This window comes from Nerophis ophidion, linkage group LG11 (assembly GCF_033978795.1).
Source record: "Nerophis ophidion isolate RoL-2023_Sa linkage group LG11, RoL_Noph_v1.0, whole genome shotgun sequence".
Lineage (NCBI taxonomy): Eukaryota > Metazoa > Chordata > Actinopteri > Syngnathiformes > Syngnathidae > Nerophis > Nerophis ophidion.
The window spans coordinates 38,363,364-38,389,071 of record NC_084621.1 but is presented as its reverse complement, the minus strand read 5'-3'; the positions used below and the strand labels follow the sequence as shown (position 1 = coordinate 38,389,071).

Genomic DNA, 25,708 nt, shown 5'->3' with positions numbered 1-25,708 from the left:
ACACCTCATTCAATGGGTTTTCTTTATTTTCATGATTATTTAGATTGTAGATTGTCACTGAAGGCACACCAAAAACATGCACCTGGAGATAGGTTGATTGGCAACACTACTGTAAATGGTCCCTAGTGTGTGAATGTGATTGTGAATGTTGTCTGTCTATCTGTGTCGGCGATGAGGTGGGGACTTGTCCAGGGTGTACCCCGCCCTCCGCCTGAATGCAGCTGAGATAGGCTCCAGCGAGCCCCCGCGACTCTGAACGGGACAGGCAGTAGAAAATGGATGGATGGATTGTCACTGAAGGCATCAAAACTATGAATTAACACATGTGGAGTAATGTACTTAATAATAAATAACTGAAAACATGTTTTATATTGTAGTTCCTTCAAAATAGCCACCCTTTGCTCTGATTACTTTTTCGCACACTCTTGGCATTCTCTCAATGAGCTTCAATAAGAAGTCGCCTGAAAGGGTTTTCACTTCACAGGTGTCATAGTTGTGATGCCTTCAGTGACAATCTACATTGTAAATAGACATGAAAATAAAGAAAATGTATTGAAATGAGAAGGTCTGTCCAAACTTTTGGCCAGTACTGTATATCTACATATATATATATATATCTACATATATATATATATATATATATATATATATATATATATATATATATATATATGTGTATATATATATATATATATATATATATACACATATATATATATATGTGTATATATATATATATATATATATACACATATATATATATATATATATATATATATATATATATATATATATATATATATATATATATACACATACAGTGGGGCAAAAAAGTATTTAGTCAGCCACCGATTGTGCAAGTTCTCCCACTTAAACTGATGACAGAGGTCTGTAATTTTCATCATAGGTACACTTCAACTGTGAGAGACAGAGGTATTGTGTTCTTGGGATACAACTCAGTATTCTTCTTCCTCCAAACACGACGAGTTGAGTTTATACCAAAATGGATACATGGAAGATACAGCAGAGGATTGGGAGAATGTCATGTGGTCAGATGAAACCAAAATAGAACTTTTTGGTATAAACTCAACTCGTCGAGTTTGGAGGAAGAAGAATACTGAGTTGCGTCCCAAGAGCACCATACTTACTGTGAGGCATGGCAGTGGAAATATTATTTTGGACTGTTTTTCTGCTAAGGGGACAGGACGATTGATCCGTGTTAAGGAAAGAATGAATGGGGCCATGTATCGTGAGATTTTGAGCCAAAACCTCCTTCCATCAGTGAGAGCTTTGAATGGTTGACCAAATACTTATTTTCCACCATAATTTACAAATAAATTCTTTAAAATTCCTACAATGTCAATTCCTGGATTTTCTTTTCACATTCTGTCTCACACCGTTGAAGTGTACCTATGATGAAAATTACAGTCCTCTGTCATCATTTTAAGTGGGAGAACTTGCACAATCGGTGGCTGACTAAATACTTTTTTGCACCACTGTATATTACATTCTACTATAATTACTTTATTGAATTAAAAAAAAACCTGGTGCTGTATTGTACTGTTTTTGTACTCGTTTTAATTGTCCTTGATCATATGTTCGTTTGTAAATGTTGAACTTTATAAATAAATGTGTATAAATAAAATTATAATACAAAAATATTGTTAAATTATGAGCATGCTTTATGATTTTAGAAATGTTTGTTTTGGATTGTGTAAGTGTACCCAGTGGCTTAGCACCCCCACCCACTCTGATTGGTGCCTTGTCTGAGCTGCTTTGACTTAGATTACCATAGTAACTAATTAGATTACCATAGTAACAACTAGTATATCATGCAAAAGCATATGGATTATAACCATTTAAATAGCTTGTATAGTCCAAGACTTCCGGTCATTTGAAAACATCACTGCACATCATAATGGCAGCTACAGTTTCCATCTTAAAGATCTGAAAAAGTTATTTGGGAATGTCCGGCGGGCCAGGTTGAAAAACTTAACGGGCCGCATGCGGCCCCCGGGCCTTAATTTGCTAGTATATACCATTCTGACTGAGAACTAGTTATTAAAATGACATCTTGCTTGAACAATCGGTTCCCTGATTGTATATTAAAAAAAAGTCCCAACCATTGTCACACACACACTAGGTGTGGTGAAATGTGTCCTCTGCATTTGACCCATGCATGTTCACCCCCTGGAAGGTGAGGGGAGCAGTGAGCAGCAGCATGTGCCGCGCTCGAGACTAATTTGGTGATTTAACCCCTAATTCCAACCCTTGATACTGAGTGCCAAGCATGGGGCAATGGGTACCATTTTTTGTAGTCTTTGGTATGACTCAGCTGGGGCTTGAACCAGGGGCGTCGCCAGACAGATTTCACTGGGGGACATGCCCCAGTGTTGATCTGCAGTGCCCCAGTAAAAATTTCACCAATAAAAAAAAACGCTTCAGAGTTTTAAGCCTACATAACATAGACAACAGCGCACATACTACTTAGTATGGTAATTGATTGCTACTGTATTCACTCCACGTAACAATGAGCACATGGCTAATTAATATGGTAATTTATTCACGTGTGGATCGAGACTTCGGTTGAGAGAGAGAGGGGGGGGGGGGGGGGGGTGCGAATCACTGCTCAGGTAGGTAACGTTAGCCAACAACAATTTGTTAATTATACTATTTTGATTTGGATTTGACTCGAACTGTAACTCCTAGATGGATATCAGAAAGTTATTCACCCGCAGCAGGGAAGAAGCAGCGAGGAATGAGAGATGTAAGTGAAGTCCTAGCTAGCTAGGCAACATAATTCTCTTAAGTTGATGCTAAGGTAGCTAACGTTATTCCTTGTATCAAGACAAACATATTCATTTGCTGTACGAGCTGTCGGGGGAATTTCCAATGAACATGAAACATCATGTTGGTTATTGTTTGCTGGTTCTGCTCAGGACCTCTGCATCAATGATGATTTGGAGTAAGCATGTGTGAGTTGAGTGATTCTCAAATGGTTTATCTTCAGGAAAAAACATTTTTCCATATCATCAAGTCGTGAGCCAAATTTTTAAATCATTCAAGTTTATTTCACAGAAAAATAGCACAGTAGACTTGTCTTCTTAATCGGTGTGACTTTGACTAAAATAATCTTGTTTTGTCACCAGAAAAATGGCTACAGCTAAAGCATCTGGTTTTGTTTCCAGAAAAAATAGTAACATTTCTGTATTTGTTTTCAGAAAGATGGCTGAAAATATTGGGTTTTGTTGCCCCATTTAGATTTTTAAAAAATATATTTCCATGTCTGTCCTGAGTCCTCCTCCAACTTTTGCTAAAATACTCACTAATAGTCACTAGAAAAATGGCTAAAAATATCTGGTTTTGTTGCCACAATTTGATTTTTTTCTACCTAAACTTTTTTTTTTTCATGCACACATCTGACTGCGACTCACTGAAAATAACACACAATCCACTTTTATGTCACGACCCAGCAGTTGGGAACCACTGGTCAACTGTATAACAGTTACTGTAATATCTCCATGTCTGTCCAGAGTGATTGACCACTTTGCAAAAATGAAAACGAAACGTTACAGTTTACTTCTCAGAAAATGATTCCCAGAACAGACACACAACAGTTGTTCATTTAGTTCTACTACTGTGGCTTTATTGTTTTGTGTATCTGAAATAGAATTAGCCACATTGCCATACATGGAAATTAAATAATATGAAAGAACCCAGAGATGTAGGGGTGCTTCATTTTTTGTTTTACTTTTGTAGATGTTAAATTTGCAGATGATTACTGCAATATATATTTCAAAAAGATTCATTGCTCTTCCTTTTTGCTTTTACCAGTAGCAGTTTAGAAGTCTGGAGTAAAAAAGTGCACAAGTAGGTCAAATGAATTAGTTAATTTCAGGTGGTTAATCAAAGATCCATTTCAGGTGGTTAATTAAAGATCCATACAACATAATCTGATATGATTTCATAGTTTAAAGCACTATTTATGTATTTTTTATAATAAATAAGTGCGAAAAATGTTTTTGCTTGCGCGCTTTGCACGCTCACATGAATTATTAGTGCCCCAGGTGTGCCCCGGTACAGTAATAGGTCCAGTGACGCCCCTGGTTTGAACTCACGACCTCCCAGTCTCAGTGCGGACACTAACCACAAGGCCACTGAGCTGAACCCAACTAAGTTATCACACAGGTTTACACAGTTTAACTTATGCTTAAACTCAATTCAATATGTGGTTTTATTAAGTTTATTTTCAATTACATGGATGGACACTTCCGCTTTGAAGATGACGTCATATCAAAATATTACATGTTTAGAATGTTAAAACAATTATTAGATGAGTGAAATTGGCAATGTGGTATTCTAGTTTTTAGCATTTAGTGCTAGCCAATCACCGCACCTGTGCTCTCCACCCACCATGTATTCAAGTGTCCACTTCTCAAACAATGCTTATTACAACACCTTAAGTCCTTTTTTGGCTGGTAACAATCCACTCACCAGCCTGAAGTGAAAGATGTCGCGATACGCCTGCTTATGGCGGGTGTTCGTGTTTTAAAAACACTGTTTCCGTCGACCATTACGTGACGTCGTTAGAGCGTCCTGCGAGTCAACAACCAGGGAGAAAGTTAAGCGCCGCCCCGTAGGTGGTCACGTGATCCCCAACTTGTCACGTGATCGTCACCGGGTCGCTCATGTAACTCGTGATTAATTTTTCAACTGCAGAGACTTGTTGTGATCGACAAAGAATGAAAACATGAGGTGAGTTCAAACAGGATCTTTCATTTTTTGTGTGTGTTTAAAAGTGTATTATGCAAGCTCCTTGTAAACAATTGCAGAGCGTGGGTTAAAACATTCTTGCTGCTGCTGTTGGCCGCTTTGCCACCAGTCCAAACACGCAGATTATCCTCCTTTTTCGGACAAAATTCTTACAAAGTCAGCAGCCTCAATGGTGTGGACCCTGGAGCTCCTCTTTTTGTCACTCCCTATCTGGAGAAGGGTGCCATTGATGAAGGTACAATAGATCATGACAATCTTGAGTGAGCTGTCACTGTGGTGCTGATGGACACGTTGTCATTGTTTTCCCAGCCAGGACACTAAGTCAGGTTAGAGAGCTGCCTGGTGACAACGTGAAGAGTCATGCTGGTTATCTCACCGTCAACAAGAAATACAACAGCAATCTCTTCTTCTGGTTCTTCCCTGCACTCATGGTACACACAAATCACTCAAAACATTCAAAATATATTACACAAACATCTATAGTAGAGCTCGGAACAAGACCAAACAATCATAACTTGGAATAGAAAGTCCTTCGTCGATAGACATGTGACTGCATAGGTTATTAAGGTTTATGGTTTCTTTGTTATACTTAACGAGCTGCTCAAAAATCACATGATGATATCTGTGCAATTTATCGTATCGCTAACAGGGTTGGAAGAAAGAGTTGTTATTTATTCCTAACCTTTCTCAAAATCTCAGCTGTTATAGATCATTTATACATTCGTAATAGTAATCATTATAAGTTAAGGACAACAAAAAAAAACTTTAAAAAAAATAACTGGCATGATTAACAGTAGTTTTGCGTGATACAGACAGTATACAATACAAATGGAGATGTCCTATAATGGCTTTTTTGCCGATATTCCGATATTGTCCAACTCTTAATTACCGATTCCGATATCAACCGATACTGATTAACACATTGTTATTCCTAATTTTGTTGTGATGCCCCGCTGGATGCATTAAACAATGTAACAAGCTATTCCAAAATAAATCAACTCAAGTTATGGAAAAAAGTGCCAACATGACACTGCCATATTTATTATTGAAGTCACAAAGTGCATTATTTTTTTCAACATGCCTCAAAACAGCAGCTTGGAATTTGGGACATGCTCTCCCTGAGAGAGCATGAGGAGGTTGAGGTGGGCGAGGTTGGGGGTAAGGGGGGTGGGGGGGGGGGGTTGAGTTGTGTGTGTGGGGGGGGAGCGGGGGTGTATGTTGTAGTGTTCCGGAAGAATTAGTGCTGCAAGGGATTCTGGGCATTTTTTCTGTTGTGTTTATGTTGTGTTAGGGTGTGGATGTTCTCCCGAAATGTGTTTCTCATTCTTGTTTGGTGTGGGTTCACAGTGTGGCGCATATTTGTAACAGTGTTAAAGTTGTTTATACGGCCACACTCAGTGTGACCTGTGTTGCTGTTGACCAAGTATGCATTGCATTCGCTTATGTGTGTGTGAAAAGCCGTAGATATTATGTAATAGGGCCGGCACGCAGAGGCAGTGCTTTTAAGGCACGCCCCCAATATTGTTGTCTGGGTGGAAATAGGGAGACATTTGTAAGAATGGTTGCCCCGGGAGATTTTCGGGAGGGGCACTGAAATTCGGGAGGGTTGGTAAGTATGACTGGGAGACAGAACTGCTCTGTTCTTCTCCCTACGTCCGTGTACCACTCCTTAGAGCGGCGTTTTAAAAAGTCATACATTTTACTTTTTGAAACGGATACCGATAATTTGCAATATTACATTTTAAAGCATTTATCGGACGTTAATATCGGCAGTCCGATATTATCGGACATCTCTAGACATAAATGATACTGTATACATTTGGCTGACAATAGAGCGGCATGGCGTAGTGGGTAAAGCGGCCGTGCCAGAAACCTGAGGGTTGCAGGTTCGCTTCCCACCTATGGACATCAAAGTCGCTGCCGTTGTGTCCTTGGGCAGGACACTTCACCCTTTTCCCCCGGTGCCGCTCACACCGGTGAATGAATGATGAATGAATGATTGGTGGTGGTCGGAGGGTCCGTAGGCGCAAACCGGCAGCCACGCTTCCGTCAGTCTACCCCAGGGCAGCTGTGGCTACTAATGTAGCTTACCACCACCAGGTGTGAATGAATGATGGGTTCCCACTTCTCTGTGTGTGCTTTGAGTATATAACAATAGAAAAGCGCGATATAAATCTAATCCATTATTATTATTATTATTATAATACTTTAGTCATAGCGTGATAATGCATTTTGATTACGAGCAAACGGTGGAGTCCTCAACGCACTGCAGCGTCCTCGCTAACATGCTAATGGCTAATGTCCCTCCACAGTGTAAAGCCACTTAAAACGTCAGCAATCTTCACCTGCATGATGGGAAATGAACACATTCTCATGTAAGTCAATGGAGGAGTAAACTTGCTACACTACACCGTAGAACAATGGTACCCAACCTTTTTGTAGCTGCGGACCGGTCAACGCTTGATCATTTGTCCCGCAGGGGGGTGAAAAAGGGAGGTTTTTGTCATGAAAAAGGGAGGTTTTTTGGGATGGTGCACTAATTGTAAGTGTATCTTGTGTTTTTTATGTTGATTTGATAACATTTTTTTTAAAAATACAAAAAAAATCATAAAAAATTATTCTGCTGCCCGGTACCAATCGGTGGTTAGGGACCATTTCCGTAGAACAGGCCTGGCCAATTATTTTGACTCGGTGGGGGCAAATTTAGAGAAAAAAATGTGTCTGGGGGCCGGTATATCTGATTTTTAGGAACACTAATACAAAACCTCACAATAAGGTCTGATTGAATGATAAAAACGTTATGACAGACCACCAAAAACAGAATGGAATTTAATTTTTTTTTACTGAATGGGAATGTACATGAAAATAAAGAATGTGGGATTTACAATATTAACTATGAACGATAAAACACTGACGATTGACTACATATGATCGTCACACACCCTCTCGATCAACATATTTTACAATCAAGCGGAACACAACAGAAATGCAACAGACAGCGAAATATGAACGTGAAGGGTGAAAAAAACAAAACAACCTTCAATCTGATACATCTGATATACCACTAAGCTTTAGAACTTTGTTGTAAAAATCTTCCGCGTCTGTCCCTGGCACCCGCATTTCAGGCTGACACTCTGTGGAAACGCTCCCCACCCACACTGCTTGGTGCCTCGTCTGAGCTGCTCTGACTTAGATTACCACAGTCACTAATTAGATTACCATAGTTTCCTGTGGGAACTCTCTTGAAGGAATCAATAAAGTTCTATCTATCTATCTATCTATCTGTCTGTCTATCTATCTATCTATCTATCTAACTAGTTTATCATGCAAAAGCGCAGATTCCAGCCATTGAAATACTTTGTATAGTTTAACACTTACGGTCATTTGAAAACATCACTGCACATCATAATGGCAGCTACAGTTTCAATCTTAAAAGATCTAAAAAAATGATTTGGGAATGTCCGGCGGGCTAGATTGAAAAGCTTAACGGGCCGTATCCGGTCCCCGGGTCTTTATTTGCCCAGGTCTGCCTTAGAAGGATATGCTAACTGCTAACCGCAAGCTAGTACCATAGTTAGTACATTGATTGATTGATTGAGATTTTATTAGTCGACTGCACAGTACAGTACATATTCCGTACAATTGACCACTAAATGGTAAGACCCGAATAAGTTTTTCAACTTGTTTAAGTCGGGGTCCACGTTAATCATTTGTTATTATTACACAAAATATTTTTTCATCACTTTTGTTGTTGTTTACAAACTCAAGAAATAAGAGCCAATAGTAGTTTTTGCTTTTGTTTAATTATTTTTTACTGTTGACTACGGCTGCAACTAACGACTGTGTTGATATTCGAATAGTCATCGACTATCTTAACGATTAGTCCACTCGAAAGATTGTAAAGAGTACACATATTCAGTGGCTCTAATTTAGCCATCAACTTTGAAATTCAGCTGGAGATCACTTTAGACATGTGCTTACTTATAACAAAGACGACTAATTCGTTCATATATGTCTTAATTTAGACTAACTTTGCAGCTCAAATAAATTTTAGTTGGAAAAGTGCAAAATAAAACAAGTATGTATTTTATGTAAAACAGGAATGTTAAAGTAAAGTACCAATGATTGTCACGCATGCACTAGGTGTGGTGAAATTTGTCCTCAGCATTTGACCCATCCCCTTGTTCACCCCCTGGGAGGTGAGAGGAGCAGTGGGCAGCAGTGGTGCTGCGCCTGGGAATCATTTTGGCGATTTAAACCCCAATTACAATTCCGAGTTTCAAGCAGGGAGGTAATGGGTCCCATTTTATAAAGTCTTTGGTATGCCACGGCCGGGGTTTGAACTCACCACCTACCGATATCCGGGCGGACACTCTAACCACTAGGCCAGTGGTTCTCAACCTTTTGACAGTGATGTACCCTCTGTGAACATTTTTTTAATTCAAGTACCCCCTAATCAGAGCAAAGCATTTTTGGTTGAAAAAAAGAGATAAAGAAGTAAAATACAACACTATGTCATCAGCAAAATATTGGGCTTCACGGTGGCAGATGGGTTAGTGCGTCTGCCTCACAATACGAAGGTCCTGCAGTCCTGGGTTCAATCCCAGGCTCAGGATCTTTCTGTGTGGAGTTTGCATGTTCTCCCCGTGAATGCGTGGGTTCCCTCCGGTTACTCCGGCTTCCTCCCACTTCCAAAGACATGCACCTGGGGATAGGTTGATTGGCAACACTAAATTGGCCCTAGTGTGTGAATGTGAGTGTGAATGTTCTCTGTCTATCTGTGTTGGCCCTGCAATAAGGTGGCGACTTGTCCAGGGTGTGCGCCGCCTTCCGCCCGATTGTAGCTGAGATAGGTGCAAGCGCCCCCCGCGACCTTGAAAGGGAATAAGCGGTAGAAAATGGATGGATACAAAATATTGCTCATTTGCAGTGGTATTTCTTTAACTATTTGGGAAAAAATATATAAAAATTGATAAAAACTTGTTGAAAAATAAACAAGTTATTCAATTATAAATAAAGATTGCTACACATAGAAGTAATCATCAACTTAAAGTGTCCTCTTTGGGGATTGTAATAGAGATCCATCTGGATTCATGAACTTGATTCTAAACATTTTTTCACAAAAAAATAAATCTTTAACATCAATTTGTATGGAACATGTCCACAAAAAAATCTAGCTGTCAACACTGAATATTGCATTGTTGCATTTCTTTTCACAGTTTATGAACTTCAATTCATATTTTGTTGAAGTATTATTCCATAAATATATTTATAAAGGATTTTTGAATTGTTGCTATTTTTAGAATATTTAAAAAAAATCTCAGGTACCCCCTTGGCATACCTTCAAGTACCCCCAGGGGTACGCGTACCCCCATTTGAGAACCACTGCACTAGGCCACTGTGTAGGTAAATAGCATAACAAATAAAATTGCAATAGCAACTACAAAAAACAATACAACTATCTAACTTGCTTAAAAAGAAACAAGCATTTTTTGATGATGTGTTCAAAAAGCTACTCTTAAAAAAAGCTAGTTGACAAGTTTAGCACTCCAAAAGACTCAATCCATATCCGTATCATTGAACATTTCTTAACATTTTATCTATCTCATAGATTGCATGTTAAATTTTATGATATTGGCACATTGGTGCCTAATGTTTAGTGTGTGTGTGTGTGTGTGTGTGTGTGTGTGTGTGTGTGTGTGTGTGTGTGCCTGCGTGCACACGCGTGCGTTTGAGATTTGTTTTCGTGCCTTTCTTCATTGCATTGTAAATTGACGCTGCTTTAAAGAGTACTTGTATTGATTAGACAAACTTAAGCTGGTGGACTTTGGGTAAAATAACGACAAGTTTATTTTTTGGTGACAAAGTTTATTGTCGACAATGTCGACGGATGGTTGCACACCCACTAGTGATATTATTATACATTTTGGATGTAATAAAAGGCAATAAGGAAATAATATAATTTTTTATTGATATCGTTACAATAACTTAAATGTGGAATATTGTCCAGAACTAATATAAAGTATCCAAACAACAGAATAATAAGTGTATTGAATTTTAACAGAAGTGTAGATAGAACCATGTTACAACAAAATTAACCAGATAGTAACAGTAAAGTAACAAGTAGATTAATAATAGTATTGAGAAAATAACACAAAACTTGAAAAAAACGCAATATGATAATGCATTTGTCAGCAGTTAAATTTTGAGCCTTTGTTACCGGTTTTAAATAATAACATAATAACACGCCAAATTACGTATTGTGATCTATCTTGTTATCGCAAGAAGCTGCAATATACTGTACAGCAGTGGTCCCCAACCTTTTTGTATCCGCGGACCGGTCAACGCTTAATAATTTGTCCCGCGGCCCGAAAAAGGGACGTTTTTGTCATGAAAAAAGGAGGTTTTTGTGGTTGGTGCACTAATTGTAAGTGTATATTGTGTTGTTTATGTTGATATAATAAAAAATAATTTTTTTTTTTTAAATAAAAATTAATAAAAAATTATTCCGCGGCCCGGTACCAATCGGGCCACGGCCCGGTGGTTGGGGACCACTGCTGTACAGTATAGATTTCGGGTCATATTGCCCATTCCTAAATAAGTGATACCTGCTTTTATTACATATTGATAACTATATTAGTAGTAATATTAGATTTAATCTATTCCATCTAAAAAAAAAGAGAAGAAGAAGAAATCTTTATTAAAAACATAGTTACATGTATTTTCACTAAAATTTAACGAAAACTGACAGGGGCAGTTTCATATTTTTTTAGAGCCTTTTTACGATTGTTCTGGATAATCCTTACTGCTTATTTAGTTTTTATCATTTTAGCGGTAAATGTGTAGGCCTGTCTGTGCTTATTGTGACTTTTTCCTTTTTTTTACCTTTTTGTTTTTAATTTGTAGAGTACTTTGTGGCTATGGTGACTGTTTTTTTTTAAAAAAAAAGATAATTATAATAATGGATTAGATTTATATAGTGCTTTTCTATCAACTAGATACTCAAAGCGCTCACTTTCTCATTCACACAAGCGGTGGTGGTAAGCTACATTTGTAGGCACAGCTGCCCTGGGGTAGACTGACGGAACCGTGGCAGCCAATTTGCGCCAACGGGCCCCTCCGACCACCACCTATCGTTCATTCGCCAGTGTGAGCGGCACTGGTACTGCACACGATTGTGCAGTATAAATAATTAAACCTTAACAATTCAGTCATTCCTCTCCATATCACACTTCACCACATTTCAATTTTTTGTGGATATTTTTTAAAGCATATTTTTAAAAAATGTTGGTCCTAAATTCATAATTTTCATGCATATAAATGGCTAGATAAACTAAAAATATCAATACTACAGTAGTATAACTGACTAGAGGAAACCAAACTAATCAGATCACACTGTTCAATATCCTGGCCAATGACTGGCTCAGCCTCAGGCAGCATTACTATATTGGAGTAAAATAGTGTTAAGGTGACATAAGTGTGTTTTTTAATGTTTGGAGGGCTCTCATAATAAACTGTATTTTTAGGTGGTAAATTATTTGGTGTTGCCAATCAACCTATCCCCAGGTGCATGTCTTTGGAAGTGGGAGGAAGCCGGAGTACCCGGAGGGAACCCCCGCATTCACGGGGGTTCCCTCCGGGTATTCCGGCTTCCTCCCTCCTCCAAAGACATGCACCTGGGGATAGGTTGATTGGCAACACTAAATTGGCCCTAGTGTGTGAATGTGAGTGTGAATGTTGTCTGTCTATCTGTGTTGGCCCTGCGATGACGTGGCGACTTGTCCAGGGTGTACCCCGCCTTCCGCCCGATTGTAGCTGAGATAGGCGCCAGCGCCCCCCGCGACCCCAAAAGGGAATAAGCGGTAGGAAATGGATGGATGGATGGAAATTGTTGTTTGATGCTGTAGCTATGAAAATATTTGATTTATAACTAATAATTCCTACTTCGCGGAAAGTCATTTATCTCGGTCATGTCTGGAACCAATTAACATTTTATGATCCGATGGTCGGATCATCACTTATTGTAGCTTTGTTCCTTTTTTCATATTCTGTTGTTTGACATCCTTTCTTCCTGTTTTGTTCCGTCACCATGGTAGCTTATTGGTTTACCTGCCCCTTGCTTTCTACGCACACCTGTTTTCTACTGATTACTGCCGTATTTAAAACTGCCCCTTTTGTTAGTTCATTCTCGGATCCTAATTTGCTTTCACGCAACAGATGACGACTTGCTTTCAATGTTTGTACTTGCTAGCTCTCGCGCTGCGTTTTTGTTTATTCCCAGCTCTCATGCTAATTGTTTTGTTTTCCCTTATCGTGCCTTTGTGCCAAGTGTTAGTGTGTCTGTTTATTTCCCTAGCTCCCATGCTAGCGCCATTTGTTTGCTGTTTCTGCCTGGCACCAGTATTTTTGTTCTAGCCTGTTTGATTAGTTTGATAAATACTTATTTCTTACCTTACCGACGCATCCTCGGAAGAACGAATCCAGCAACGCTATGCCACGCAAGTCTCACATAACAGCGACTGTTAAACCAAAGTATCTCAATTTGCTTTATACTGCGATGCCAAATACAACCAATGGGTGGTGCAAAAATGCTATTAATTGGTTGTTTTGTCACAGCCCACCCAGACGAAGTCTCCAGTCCTGCTGTGGCTCCAGGGTGGTCCTGGTGGCACCTCACTGTTTGGGCTCTTTGTGGAACATGGACCTTATGTGGTCTATAAGAACATGACAGGTACTTTTTCATCCTTAATGTGCAAAATGCATGTGTATTCATATAATAATATATTTTTAAACTGTGTCAATTTACATGTTGTTGCAGTGGGTCTGAGAGATTACGCCTGGACTAAAAGATATTCTGTATTATACATTGATAATCCAGTAGGTATTGTGTTGATGCAAGATGGCAACACTTTTTGAAGACTTTGTGTGCTTATTAGTTTTTTTAATCATTAGTATATTTTGTCCAGGTTGGAACAGGTTACAGCTTCACTGATGATGATCGGGGTTTTGCTCAGAATCAGGATGATGTAGGCAGAGATCTATACAGGTGAAACACTGCCTTTTCCATCATGATGTCACATAAATCACTAAAATGTTTCCTCTGTATTTCTTTTAAAGTGCTTTAACGCAGTTCTTCCAACTCTTTCCGGAATATCAGTCAAACGACTTCTATGCTACTGGAGAGGCAAGTTGTATTATTATTTTTACCATTTTCAAGTTGTAATATAAAGTATAGAATTTAAATAATTATTTATTATAATTTGTGTAAAACTATAATATGCATAATGTAACAAAATACTAAATATATACAGTATATAAATTACTGTATATGCACTCAAAATGATTCAACCCTAGTTGTAGATTACATGCATTAAAAAAACACTTGGTATACTATATATATATATATATATATATATATATATATATATATATATATATATATATATATATATATATACATACACACACACACAGTCGCAATCCAAAATGTACATACACTTGTAAAGAACATAATTTCATGGCTGGCTTGAGGTTCCAATGATTTGTACCAGTCTTATTTTTTTGTGATAGAGTGATTGGAGCACATACTTGTTGGTCACAAAAAACATTCATGAAGTTTGGTTCTTTTATGAATTTATTATGAGTCTACTGAAAATGTGACCAAATCTGCTGGGTCAAAAGTATACATACAGCAATGTTATTTTGGTTACATGTCCCTTGGCAAGTTTCACTGCAATAAAGCGCTTTTGGTAGCCATCCACAAGCTTCTGGTTGAATTTTTGACCACTCCTCTTGACAAAATTGGTGCAGTTCAGCTAAATTTGTTGGCTTTCTGACATGGTCTTGTTTCCCCAGCATTGTCCACACGGTTAAGTGAAGACTTTGGGAAGGCCATTCTAAAACCTTAATTTTAGCCTGATTAAGCCATTCCCTTATCACTTTTGACGTGTGTTTGGGGTCATTGTCCTGTTGGAACACCCAACTGCGCCCAAGACCCAAACTCTGGGCTGATGATTTTAGGTTGTCTTGAAGAATTTGGAGGTGATCCTCCTTTTGCATTGTCATGTTTAAAGCACCAGTTCCATTGGCAGCAAAACAGGCCCAGAACATAATACTACCACCACCATGCTTGACGGTGGGAACGGTGTTCCTGGGATTAAAGGCCTCACCTTTTCTCCTCCAAACATACTGCTGGGTATTGTGGCCAAAGAGCTAAATTTTTGTTTCATCTGACCTCACATGTACAAACATAAAAACAGTCTGGAGAAAAGTTCTGTAATGTTTAGCCAGTTCTTAAAAAAAACAAACATTATGTGAATCTTAACTTATAAACAATGATGTATTCATGAGAACCGTATTATCTTTGTATTTAATTTGTATATGTGTATATATATATGTATACTGTTTGTGTGTGCCTGTATGTGTATGTATCGATAAGCGGAAAATGGATATATATATATATATATATACATATATATATCTCTGGACTTAAGTTGGTTTGATTTCAGGAGTAAACTGTATGACCGGGGCTCTCTGCAGTTGAGTACAAATAGATGTGGCCTATATCCAGCAGTGGATGTTTTTGCAACATGACTTGTTTTAATGCTTGATGAACCACATTAAAAAGGTTGTTAAACAATGAAAACTATCTTTACTCGTCCTGTCATCACATAGTCGTACGCAGGGAAGTTTGTTCCTGCTGTGTCGTACTACATCCATAAAAACAACCCCACCGCCAAGGTAAAGATCAACTTTAAGGGCATGGCCATTGGTGATGGCCTGTGTGACCCGGAAATGGTGCGTATCTGTCAACATGCCGTTTTTATTTGTTTGTTGTTTTTAAGGTGACCTGCACAGGTGCAACATTCTCCTGTTGTTTTTATCTGCCAATCAGATGTTGGGTGGCTATGGGGAGTTTTTGTACCAGACGGGTATGATCGATGAAATCCAAAAACAATATGTCATAAAGCAGACCGACTTGGGTGTCCAACTCATCCAGCAGCAGCAGTGGCTGGAGGCCTTCAAGGTACAGTAAAGTATTCAAGGTCATCATATTATCAGGTCATTGCTTTGGGCAAACTATTTCATGTCACTGCGTTAGGAAACATTTAAAATCACTGCATTTGGTACACAATATCATGTCACTGCATTGGGTACACAATATCATGTCACTGCATTGGGTACACAATATGTCACTGCATTGGGTACACAATAGGTCACTGCATTGAGTACACAATATCAATGTCATTGCATTAGGTAAACAATATATTGTCATGAAATTAGATACACTATATCATGTCACTGCATTAGGTACACGATGTCATGGAATTAGATACACAATATTTTATCACTGCATTAAGTACACAACACATACACACCCCACACAAGAGTTGTATCAAACTTCTGGTTGTAATATTTTAGTAACTATATTTATTTAGATGAGTGTGGCAAAATATTAGGGATGGCTTTGATACCACTTTTTCATGTACATCAAAACCGCATTGTTGTACAGCAGCAGATACAAGTGCATCATGTATCTGTTTGTGCAGCTAAGAATGTTTTATGATGGCATCGGTTTGTCTTTGGAACTGACTATTTTCCATTATTCAAATTCCAAATAAGATAGTGGTCAAGCAGCGTCCTGTTATCAATATATCGGACTGTAATGTGATCGTGTTAATCAAGCATCTTCCAAAAACAGATTATGATGCAGGTGTACCTAATAAAGTGTCCTCTCCTAGATTTGACTAATGTGATGAAGTATGTGAGAACAACAATATGTTTTGAAAAAAATGTTTATCACCTTCTTTCGCCCATTTTGAGATTGTACACCACAGGTGCTGCTACAAAAATGATTCCAGATGAACCAATCACTTTTGTTTTTACTCAGGTTTTTGACAGCTTGCTGAACGGGGACATGTCGACATATCCTTCCTTCTTCCAGAATGCAACAGGCTGCACCAACTACTTCAACTACTTGTTATGTCAGGTACCTCATCTACTTTTTCTTTTACTACCTTCTTACACTGACTCGCTTGTCGTTAGTCATCCATCACAAAAGGTACCACAAAGCTAAATTTTTCCCATTAGAAATAATCTGAATTTAATTAATTCATTCTAGACTCCTAGAAATATGAACACACAACTAATTTTTAAAGAGAATAGTTAAAGCTTTACATGCAAAATACATACCAATGATGAATGAAATGATACATTTTGTGACTGAAAATTGGTGAATACTTTTGTAATGAATATTGTGATTACTATTGTTATTAATGTAAGTATTATTCTCAACATTTGATATTAAACAAAACACGTTTGAATTTGAACGTACCATAAAACCAATTAAATACAAAATATTTTTACTATGCAGAGCAGCAAGTTAGCATTATCTAGCATGAAAATAGACAGGCTTCGGCGCCCCCTGCCACCCCAAGGGGGACAAGCGGTAGAAAATGGATGGATGAATGGAGTCGGAGGCTCCATAAAAAAGAATATTAAGCTCAGTTTATCAAACAGTCATTGTGATGTCAGAAACATGGATTAAGGTGGATACCGGTGCAGATTTTGATCTGTATGGATACACGTTCAACTACATTAATAGAGAAAACAAAAATATAGGAGCTGCTGTCTTTCTGTTTTATGAAGGTGATTATAGGAAGAAAATGGAGACAAGGGAAATTCTGTACAGGAGGATAAAAACAACCTTAATTGTATTTAAAAATGACCTACTGAACCTTAAATGAGATGAAGTTTTTATTAAAATATATATATATATATTAGGGGTGTGGTAAAAAATTGATTCGAATACGAATCGCGATTCTCACGTTGTGAGTCAGACATATCTTGTCAAAAAGCCTATTTGCCAAATAGATTTAGAAGTCCTTAGTGTGCTTGAATGCCTCATCAGCTGAAAAAGGTGGGACTTGTTCATTGTTCTTTGTGCGTGGTTTAAAAAAATTAAGATAGTTGAACCACCTGTAAAAAAAAAACAAAAAAAAAACACAATCCATTCTTCACAGACTCTTTGTTTTGGTACATGAATCTGAGCAAATAGATTATATAAGTAGGTTAAGTGTGATAATGATAACAGACAGCATGCGAAAACCGAGACACAGTTGTGTGTACATACTGTCATGGCAGTCTCCCATTATTTGTCAGGAACCAGAAGACCAGGAATACTTCAGCAGGTTTGTTACGCTCCCAGAGGTGCGGCGCTCCATCCACGTGGGCAACCTGGAGTTTCACGATGGCTCGCAGGTGGAGAAGCACCTGCTGCAGGACGTGATGAAGAGCATCAAACCCTGGCTGGCCGTGCTCATGGACAACTACAAGGTGTTGATTTATAGCGGCCAGCTGGACGTGATCGTCGCGGCCCCTCTGACGGAGAGGTTCTTGCCCACCGTCAACTGGACCGGAGCGGACGACTACAGGTCGGCGCCTCGCTTCCACTGGAAGGTTCAGCCCACCGACACGGAGGTGGCAGGTTATGTCAGACAAGTGGGAGAGTTCTACCAGGTGAGACAGCAAACGGAGCATGATGGGAAATCAAACTTCAAATGTGTCCTCTTATCACGCAGGTCGTCATTAGAGGAGGCGGCCACATTCTGCCTTATGACCAACCAGCAAGGTCCTTTGATATGATTGACAGGTTCCTCTCCACGCGAGGATGGAATTAAAGGGATTTCTTCTTAAAGATGATCAACCACTGTGAAAATCAATAAGCATAATGATTGATTTACAGATATTTGCTATTCATCGCTACAACGGATTTGTGTTCTAATGGCTGCTCATGTTTTAGTCATCACTTTACAATCTTGTACTGTACAAGTCTTAGACCATTTTAGACTCTTTTATATGTTTTTAAATTAAAGTTGGCTGCATTTACCCCCTCCAAAAAAAATTTCTGTTTTTGTTTTTTTGATTTTACCAGGAAATAAAATGCACTTTTAAAAATAAAATACATTGTAATGCTTTTTTTGTACTAATTATTATTTTTTTCTCAAGTTATGTATTTGTAGCAAACTTGCAACCAACATATTAAATATCTGCACACAACTATTATAAACTGCCTTATGAATAGTAATAGAGTATCCAAAGTGTACATAGAAGTAGTGTGTGTGTCTGTGTGCGTGCGTGCGTGTATTCACACATGTGTATTATATATATATATATATATATATATATATATATATATATATATATATATATATATATATATATATATATATATATATGTGTGAAATAAAAAAAATATGTATATATATACCGTATATTTATTTTAATAGTGACGATAGATATGTAATCTTCACAATATCCTTGCGGGGGCGCTGTGGTCTAATTCCAGTCTCCGAAACTCTCGGATGGTCCCTTGCTTTAGTTAATAGACATTTTTTAATTGACAAATTAATACTTCACATGTTAACGGCTAGGTATCCGAAAACAAAAAATCTAAATTGATCAATTAAATATTTAAATTAATCTGTCCTGTCCAGCCACTCAGGCAATTGTAGATGTACTGTAGATGCCCATATCAGCTGCACATACTTATTATACAAGTGTTGATACTTCTCTTGTTGCCTTATCTGTGTTTGAGTTTATTAAATCTTTGGATAAAGTTTTTTTTTAATTTGTGTATTTAATTTGTGTAATTTGTGACAGTAAGAAGAAAATGAGACAAAAAATATAAAAATATACACAGTAAAGGCCAAAAGTTTGGACACACCTTCTCATTCAATGTTTTGTCTTTATTTTCATGACTATGTACCTTGTAGATTGTCAATGAAGGCATCAAAACTATAAATGAACACACGTGGAGTTACGTACTTCAAAGAAAAAGGTGAAATAACTGAAAACATGTTTCATATAGTTTCTTCAAGCTACCCAACCTTTGCTCTGATTACTGCTTTGCACACTCTTGGCATCCTCTCGATTAGCTTCAAGTGGTAGTCACCTGAAATGGTTTTCATTTCACAGGTGTCATAATTTTGATGCCTTCAGTGACAATCTACAATTTAAATCGTCATAAAAATTAAGAAAACACATTGAAATGAGAATGTCCGTCCAAACGTTTGGCCTGTATTATATATATATATATATATATATATATATATATATATATATATATATATATATATATATATATATATATATATATATATATGTATATATATATATATACTGTATAGTCTTGTCCCCACAATATCCTCATATATATATATGTAGGTGTGGGAAAAAAATCACAAGACTATTTCATCTCTACAGAACTGTTTCATGAGGGGTTCCCTCAATCATCTCCTGATGATTGAGGGAACCCCTCATGAAACAGTTCTGTAGAGATGAAATAGTCTTGTGATTTTTTTCCCACACCTACATATTGCGCTCTACCACGGTATCGAGCACTATTCTCTGGATAATCCAATCAAGACATATATATATATATATATATATATATATATATATTGATATATATTGGGTCTTGTCCCCACAATATCCCCTTATATATATATATATATTGTCTTAACTCCATAATATCCCATATGTGTACATATGTGTACATATATATATATATATATATATATATATATATATATATATATATATATATATATATATATATATATATATATACATATATATATATATATATATATATATATATATATACATATATATTTATATATATATATATGTATACATATATATGTATGTATGTATGTGTGTATATATACATATGTACTGTATATATGTATATATTAGGGGTGCGAATCTTTGGGTGTCCCACGATTCGATTCAATATTGATTCTTCGGGTCACGATTCGATAATATATCGATTTTTTTCGATTCAATTCGATTCTCGATTCAAAAGCTATATTTTTCCGATTCAAAATGATTCTGTATTCATTCAATACATAGGATTTCTGCAGGATCTACCTCAGTCTGCTGACATGCTAGCGGAGTAGTGGATTAAAAAAAAAAAAAAAAGCTTTTGTAATTGTAAAGGACAATGTTTTATCAACTGATTCCAATGATGTAAATTTGTTTTAACTATTAAAAGAACCAAAAATACAACTTATTTTATCTTTATGAAAATATTGGACACAGTGTGTTGTCAAGCTTATGAGATGCGATGCAAGTGTAAGCCACTGTGACACTATTGTTCTTTTTTTTTTATAAATGTCTAGTGATAATGTCAATGAAGTATTTTTAATCACTGCTATGCTGAAATTATGACTAATAATGATACTGTTGTTGATAATATTCATTTTTGTTTCACTACTTTTGTTTTGTTCTGTGTCGTGTTTGTGTCTCCTTTCAATTGCTCTGTTTATTGCAGTTCTGAGTGTTGCTGGGTCGGGGTTGGTTTTGGAATTGGATCGAATTGTTATGGTATTGCTGTGTAGTGGTTTGTTGGATTGATTTAACAAAAAAATCTATAAAAAAAAACCAAACGATTTAAAAAAAATGAGAATCGATTCTGAATCGCACAACTTATTCGATTCGATTTGTATTCGAATCGTTTTTTTCCCACACCCCAAATCTCCCCATATATACATATTGTCTTGTCTTCATAATATCCCCATTTATATGTATATACAAACCCCATTTCCGTATGAGTTGGGAAATTTTGTTCCATGCAAATATAAACGGAATACAATGATTTGCAAATCCTTTTCAACCCATATTCAATTGAATGCACTAAAAAGACAAGATATTTGATGTTCAAACTCATAAACTTTATTTTTTTTTGCAAAAATGATAATTAACTTAGAATTTAATGGCTGCAACACGTGCCAAAGTAGTTGGGAAAGGGCATGTTCACCACTGTATTACATCACCTTTTCTTTTAACAACACTCAATAAACGCTTGGGAACTGAGGAAACTAATTGTTGAAGCTTTGAAAGTGGAATTCTTTCCCATTCTTGTTTTATGTAGAGCTTCAGTCGTCCAACAGTCCGGGGTCTCTGCTGTCGTATTTTACGCTTCATTATGCGCCACACATTTTTGATGGGAGACAGGTCTGGACTGCAGGCGGGCCAGGAAAATACCCACACTCTTTTACTTCGATGCCACGCTGTTGTAACACGTGGCTTGGCACTGTCTTGCTGAAATAAACAGGGGTGTCCATGATAACGTTGCTTGGATGACAACATATGTTGCTCCAAAACCTGTATAGACCATTCAGCATTAATGGTGCCTTCACAGATGTGTAAGTTACCCATGCCTTGGGCACTAATACACCCCCATACCATCACAGATGCTGGCTTTCGAACTTTGCGCCTATAACAATCCAGATGGTCATTTTCCTCTTTGTTCCGGAGGACAGCACGTCCACAGTTTCCAAATATAATTTAAAATGTGGACTCGTCAGACCACAGAACCCTTTTCCACTTTGCATCAGTCCATCATAGATGATCTCGGGCCCAGCGAAGCCGGCGGTGTTTCTGGGGATTGTTGATAAATGGGTTTGGCTTTGCATAGTAGAGTTTTAACTTGCACTTACAGATGTAGCGACCAACTGTAGTTACTGACAGTGGTTTTATGAAGTGTTCTTGAGCCCATGTGGTGATATCCTTTACACACTGATGTCAGTTTTTGATGCAGTACCACCTCAGGGCTCAAAGGTCCGTAATATCATCGCTTAGGTGCAGTGATTTCTCTAGATTCTCTGAACCTTTTGATGATTTTACGGACCGTAGATGGTAAAATCCCTAAATTCCCTGCAATAGCTCGTTGAAAAATGTTGTTCTAAAACTGTTCGACAATTTGCTTACAAAGTGGTGACCCTCACCCCATCCTTGTTTGTGAATCACTTAGCATTTCATGGAAGCTGCTTTTATACCCATTCATGGCACCCACCTGTTCCCAATTAGCCTGCACACCTGTGGGATGTTCCATATAAGTGTTTGAAGAGCATTCCTCAACTTTATCAGTATTTATTGCCACCTTTCCCAACTTCTTTGTCATGTGTTGCTGGCATCAAATCCTAAAGTTAATGATTATTTGAAAACTATTTTTTTTTTATCAGTTTGAACATCAAATATGTTGTCTTTGTAGCATATTCAACTGAATATGGGTTGAAAATGATTTGCAAATCATTGTATTCCGTTTATATTTACAATTAACGCAATTTCCCAACTCAAATGGAAACGGGGTTTGTATGTATGTGTACATATGCGGATATATGCATATATGTTTATATATAGAAAATGGATGGATGGAAAATGTTATTTTGTGTATATACATGCATATATAAGACACTTAGGGTACGATAGTTGCCAGAGAACATTTGCTTTGTATTTGCTTTCACTGTGTGTATTTTTCTACGATATTTTTGATAATGATGCGTGGAATGCATTTCAAAATTCCAAATCGAGGCAGTGATCTGCATGTTGCTGAGCAAGTGCTTTATTTTCATGGCATAACATAACTGCAGCGATAATGTGGAACATCTGTACAAATGCAAAAACAACAAACAATGTACAACATTAAAGATCAGTTCATGATGTAGAAACAACATATTCAAGCACTGTATAGAGATAAAAGGCATCAAGTGCTGTTATGCAAACATTATGTACACACATGTATTTATTTCCCTACAACAAGAAAGGTGGTTGATTTACATGATTATATAAATTCAAGTTATAATGTACAATATTTATAGTTTTATTACATTTAACAAAGTAGGAACTAGTCTTGTACATAAAGCTTTTTTTTCCCTGCATATAAAGCAACAACAAATATTTTTTCTGAACCTGCAATTTTTGGGACAATCTTGACGTCCTTCCAGTTAAAACGTTTTAAAATGAAATATTTGTCTATTCGTCTATTAACGCAAGTGTGTGTGTGTGTAAAAAGGTGAATTAAAGCACCTTCTTCAGGGGTGACCAAAGTGTGGCCTAAGGGCCATCTGTAGCCGGCAGCTTATTCAAAACATTTGATGCGACATGTTTGGAAAAAAAAAAGTTGCAAGAACTATTTGTTCTGTCCCGTGATTTATAGCTGGATCTTTTCAGTACATCGAAGGACACACTTTAAAATCTATCATTCAATATTGCCAAAGAGGGGGTGGTGACTTGTCCAGGGTGTACCGCGCCTTCCGCCTGAGTACAGCTGGGATAGGTTTCAGCCTCCCTACGATCCCAAGAGGGACAAGCGGTAGTAAATGGAAGGATGGAAAATGTTCTTTTGCAGTTTAACACCGCAAAAAAGCACCTGCAAATTAACCAAGCCTAAAACCCTAACTATATTTCATGTTGCTTAGATCTCCACTTTTTGCGGCTTACAGTAGTGCCTCAACATAAAAGCTGTCTCTCGGCTAATTGCTGTGCTTTACGTTGCAAGCAAACATTTGAGTTTCAAACATCCCTGCCATTAGTTGACGTAGCTAATGTCACAGTTGCTCGCATTAGCTTATAGCTAGAGATAGACATAATTTAGTTTTCCGAACATGGGAAAATAGGAAGTGAGCGTGAAGGACAGTGCTGAGAAGACGTGGGTGATATTTGTTGAATTAAAGAAAGCGATCATCAAAAACATGACCAAGTGTGTTAGCAATTTTCAGCGTATCATTGCTAGCCTGCACCACACTGAAGCACAATGAGTTGATAACGCCAGCGAAGAATGTTAAAATATCTAAACTACGGACATTTATCCATTAATATATGGAGAAACTGCTGATGGTGTGTTGACTCAGAAGGAAATGCTGCATAAGTCAACTCTCCAAAGTAAATGCTTTACATTATCATAACATTACTTCATAAAATTACTCTAGTTGTTAGTAGTACATTAAATTGTATTGTTTTGATACATAATTTTTTCTAAAAGGTTGTTTACATGTTAAAATAGTGCCGTTTAAATGGCTTTGAATACATTTCAATGTTGACCTCGATTTAAGATATAATTGTTTTGAGTGAAGCGCTTGAGGTACTACTGTAAAAGCTGTTGTAAAACTTGGACATGAGAGCAAGGAACAGAGGAATGTTGATGAAAAAAACATTAATATAAGATTTTCTCGCTGGTGTAATAAAAAAAAAGGGTTACCGACGGCGAAGAACACGTTTTAGAATATACAAAGTGCATAGACAAGCTGTGTGAGCGTTTACAAAAGTGTATTTCCAGCTTCGAGTTCGGAAAGTAAAAGTAAAAGATCGTGTTTCTTGGAAGGGAATGATGCGTCGAGTTCAAACCAGGGCGAGTTGCATTTATCAAGACGCTGGCAGGAGGTCACAAGGTGAGAAATTCGATACAAAAACCAATAAAAGTATCAATATCACACTGACTAGGAAAATGGATATGAATGCTGGAAGAAAAATAGAAATGATGCAGGAGCTGAGGCACATTGTGACATTTACAAATATGAAACCATACTAGTTCTGGGAAGAATTATGCTCACACACACATATATAATTGTATATGAAACATTTATATCCAATTTTGCCAAAACAGACATGATCATAAAAAATGAGATTATAGCTTAAGGTGGTCCTACAGAGATGAAGCTGCCTTGCTGCTATCACAGTGTTTATGTTTCTACCATTTTAAGTATACTTGAATTTTCTATTGCTTTTCTACGCCAGCAGTGACGATAACAGTCTGTGTTGTGGTGTTGCATATATTCCCGTCTGCAACACCGTCTACCTTCATTTGGTTCCACTATGATATTTTTTTGCCTTCATATGCCATCAACACAACGGAAATAATCCAGATGTGTTTCACTGACAATTGAAATGTGATATTTTATGGCTGGGGGGCCTCACCTGTCATGGTGAAAAATATAAGGGACATTCCAATGAATCGGTGCCACAGGAAATGAAATGTAAACATGTCGGATACAATTAACTGTAAAATACATTTTAATGATGCAAAGCGTCTTGCACGTCGATCTGATTGCCTAGTCAATGAAACTATTTAAAATAATGTAAACTATCTTGG

At 37.3% G+C, this 25,708-nt stretch overlaps 2 protein-coding genes across 2 annotated transcripts in view; one reads left to right on the top strand and one right to left on the bottom strand.

The window, feature by feature from the left end:
• The window catches only part of chn2 (chimerin 2), a 92,212-nt gene extending 87,561 nt beyond the window's left edge, over positions 1-4,651 (bottom strand). The window contains exon 1 of the mRNA XM_061915854.1: positions 4,495-4,651. The gene's annotated coding sequence lies outside the window, so the exon portion shown is untranslated. The remainder of the gene's footprint in view (positions 1-4,494) is intronic.
• On the top strand, positions 4,616-18,734 carry cpvl (carboxypeptidase vitellogenic like). Its single transcript, XM_061915851.1, has 12 exons — positions 4,616-4,755; positions 4,833-5,008; positions 5,083-5,204; positions 13,390-13,504; positions 13,592-13,650; positions 13,740-13,819; positions 13,891-13,957; positions 15,448-15,570; positions 15,668-15,799; positions 16,664-16,762; positions 17,935-18,291; positions 18,354-18,734. Exons 1-12 carry the CDS (start codon positions 4,751-4,753, stop codon positions 18,450-18,452), a joined length of 1,434 nt encoding a protein of 477 aa, XP_061771835.1. The 5' UTR covers positions 4,616-4,750; the 3' UTR covers positions 18,453-18,734.
• Positions 18,735-25,708: the final 6,974 nt, after the last annotated feature.

Bases quoted from the DNA above. Each gene is read 5' to 3' on its own strand.
- cpvl (XM_061915851.1), top strand. The intron at 5,205-13,389 runs GTACACACAAAT...GTTTTGTCACAG, and splicing joins GGTTCTTCCCTGCACTCATG to CCCACCCAGACGAAGTCTCC. The intron at 18,292-18,353 runs GTGAGACAGCAA...CTTATCACGCAG, and splicing joins AAGTGGGAGAGTTCTACCAG to GTCGTCATTAGAGGAGGCGG.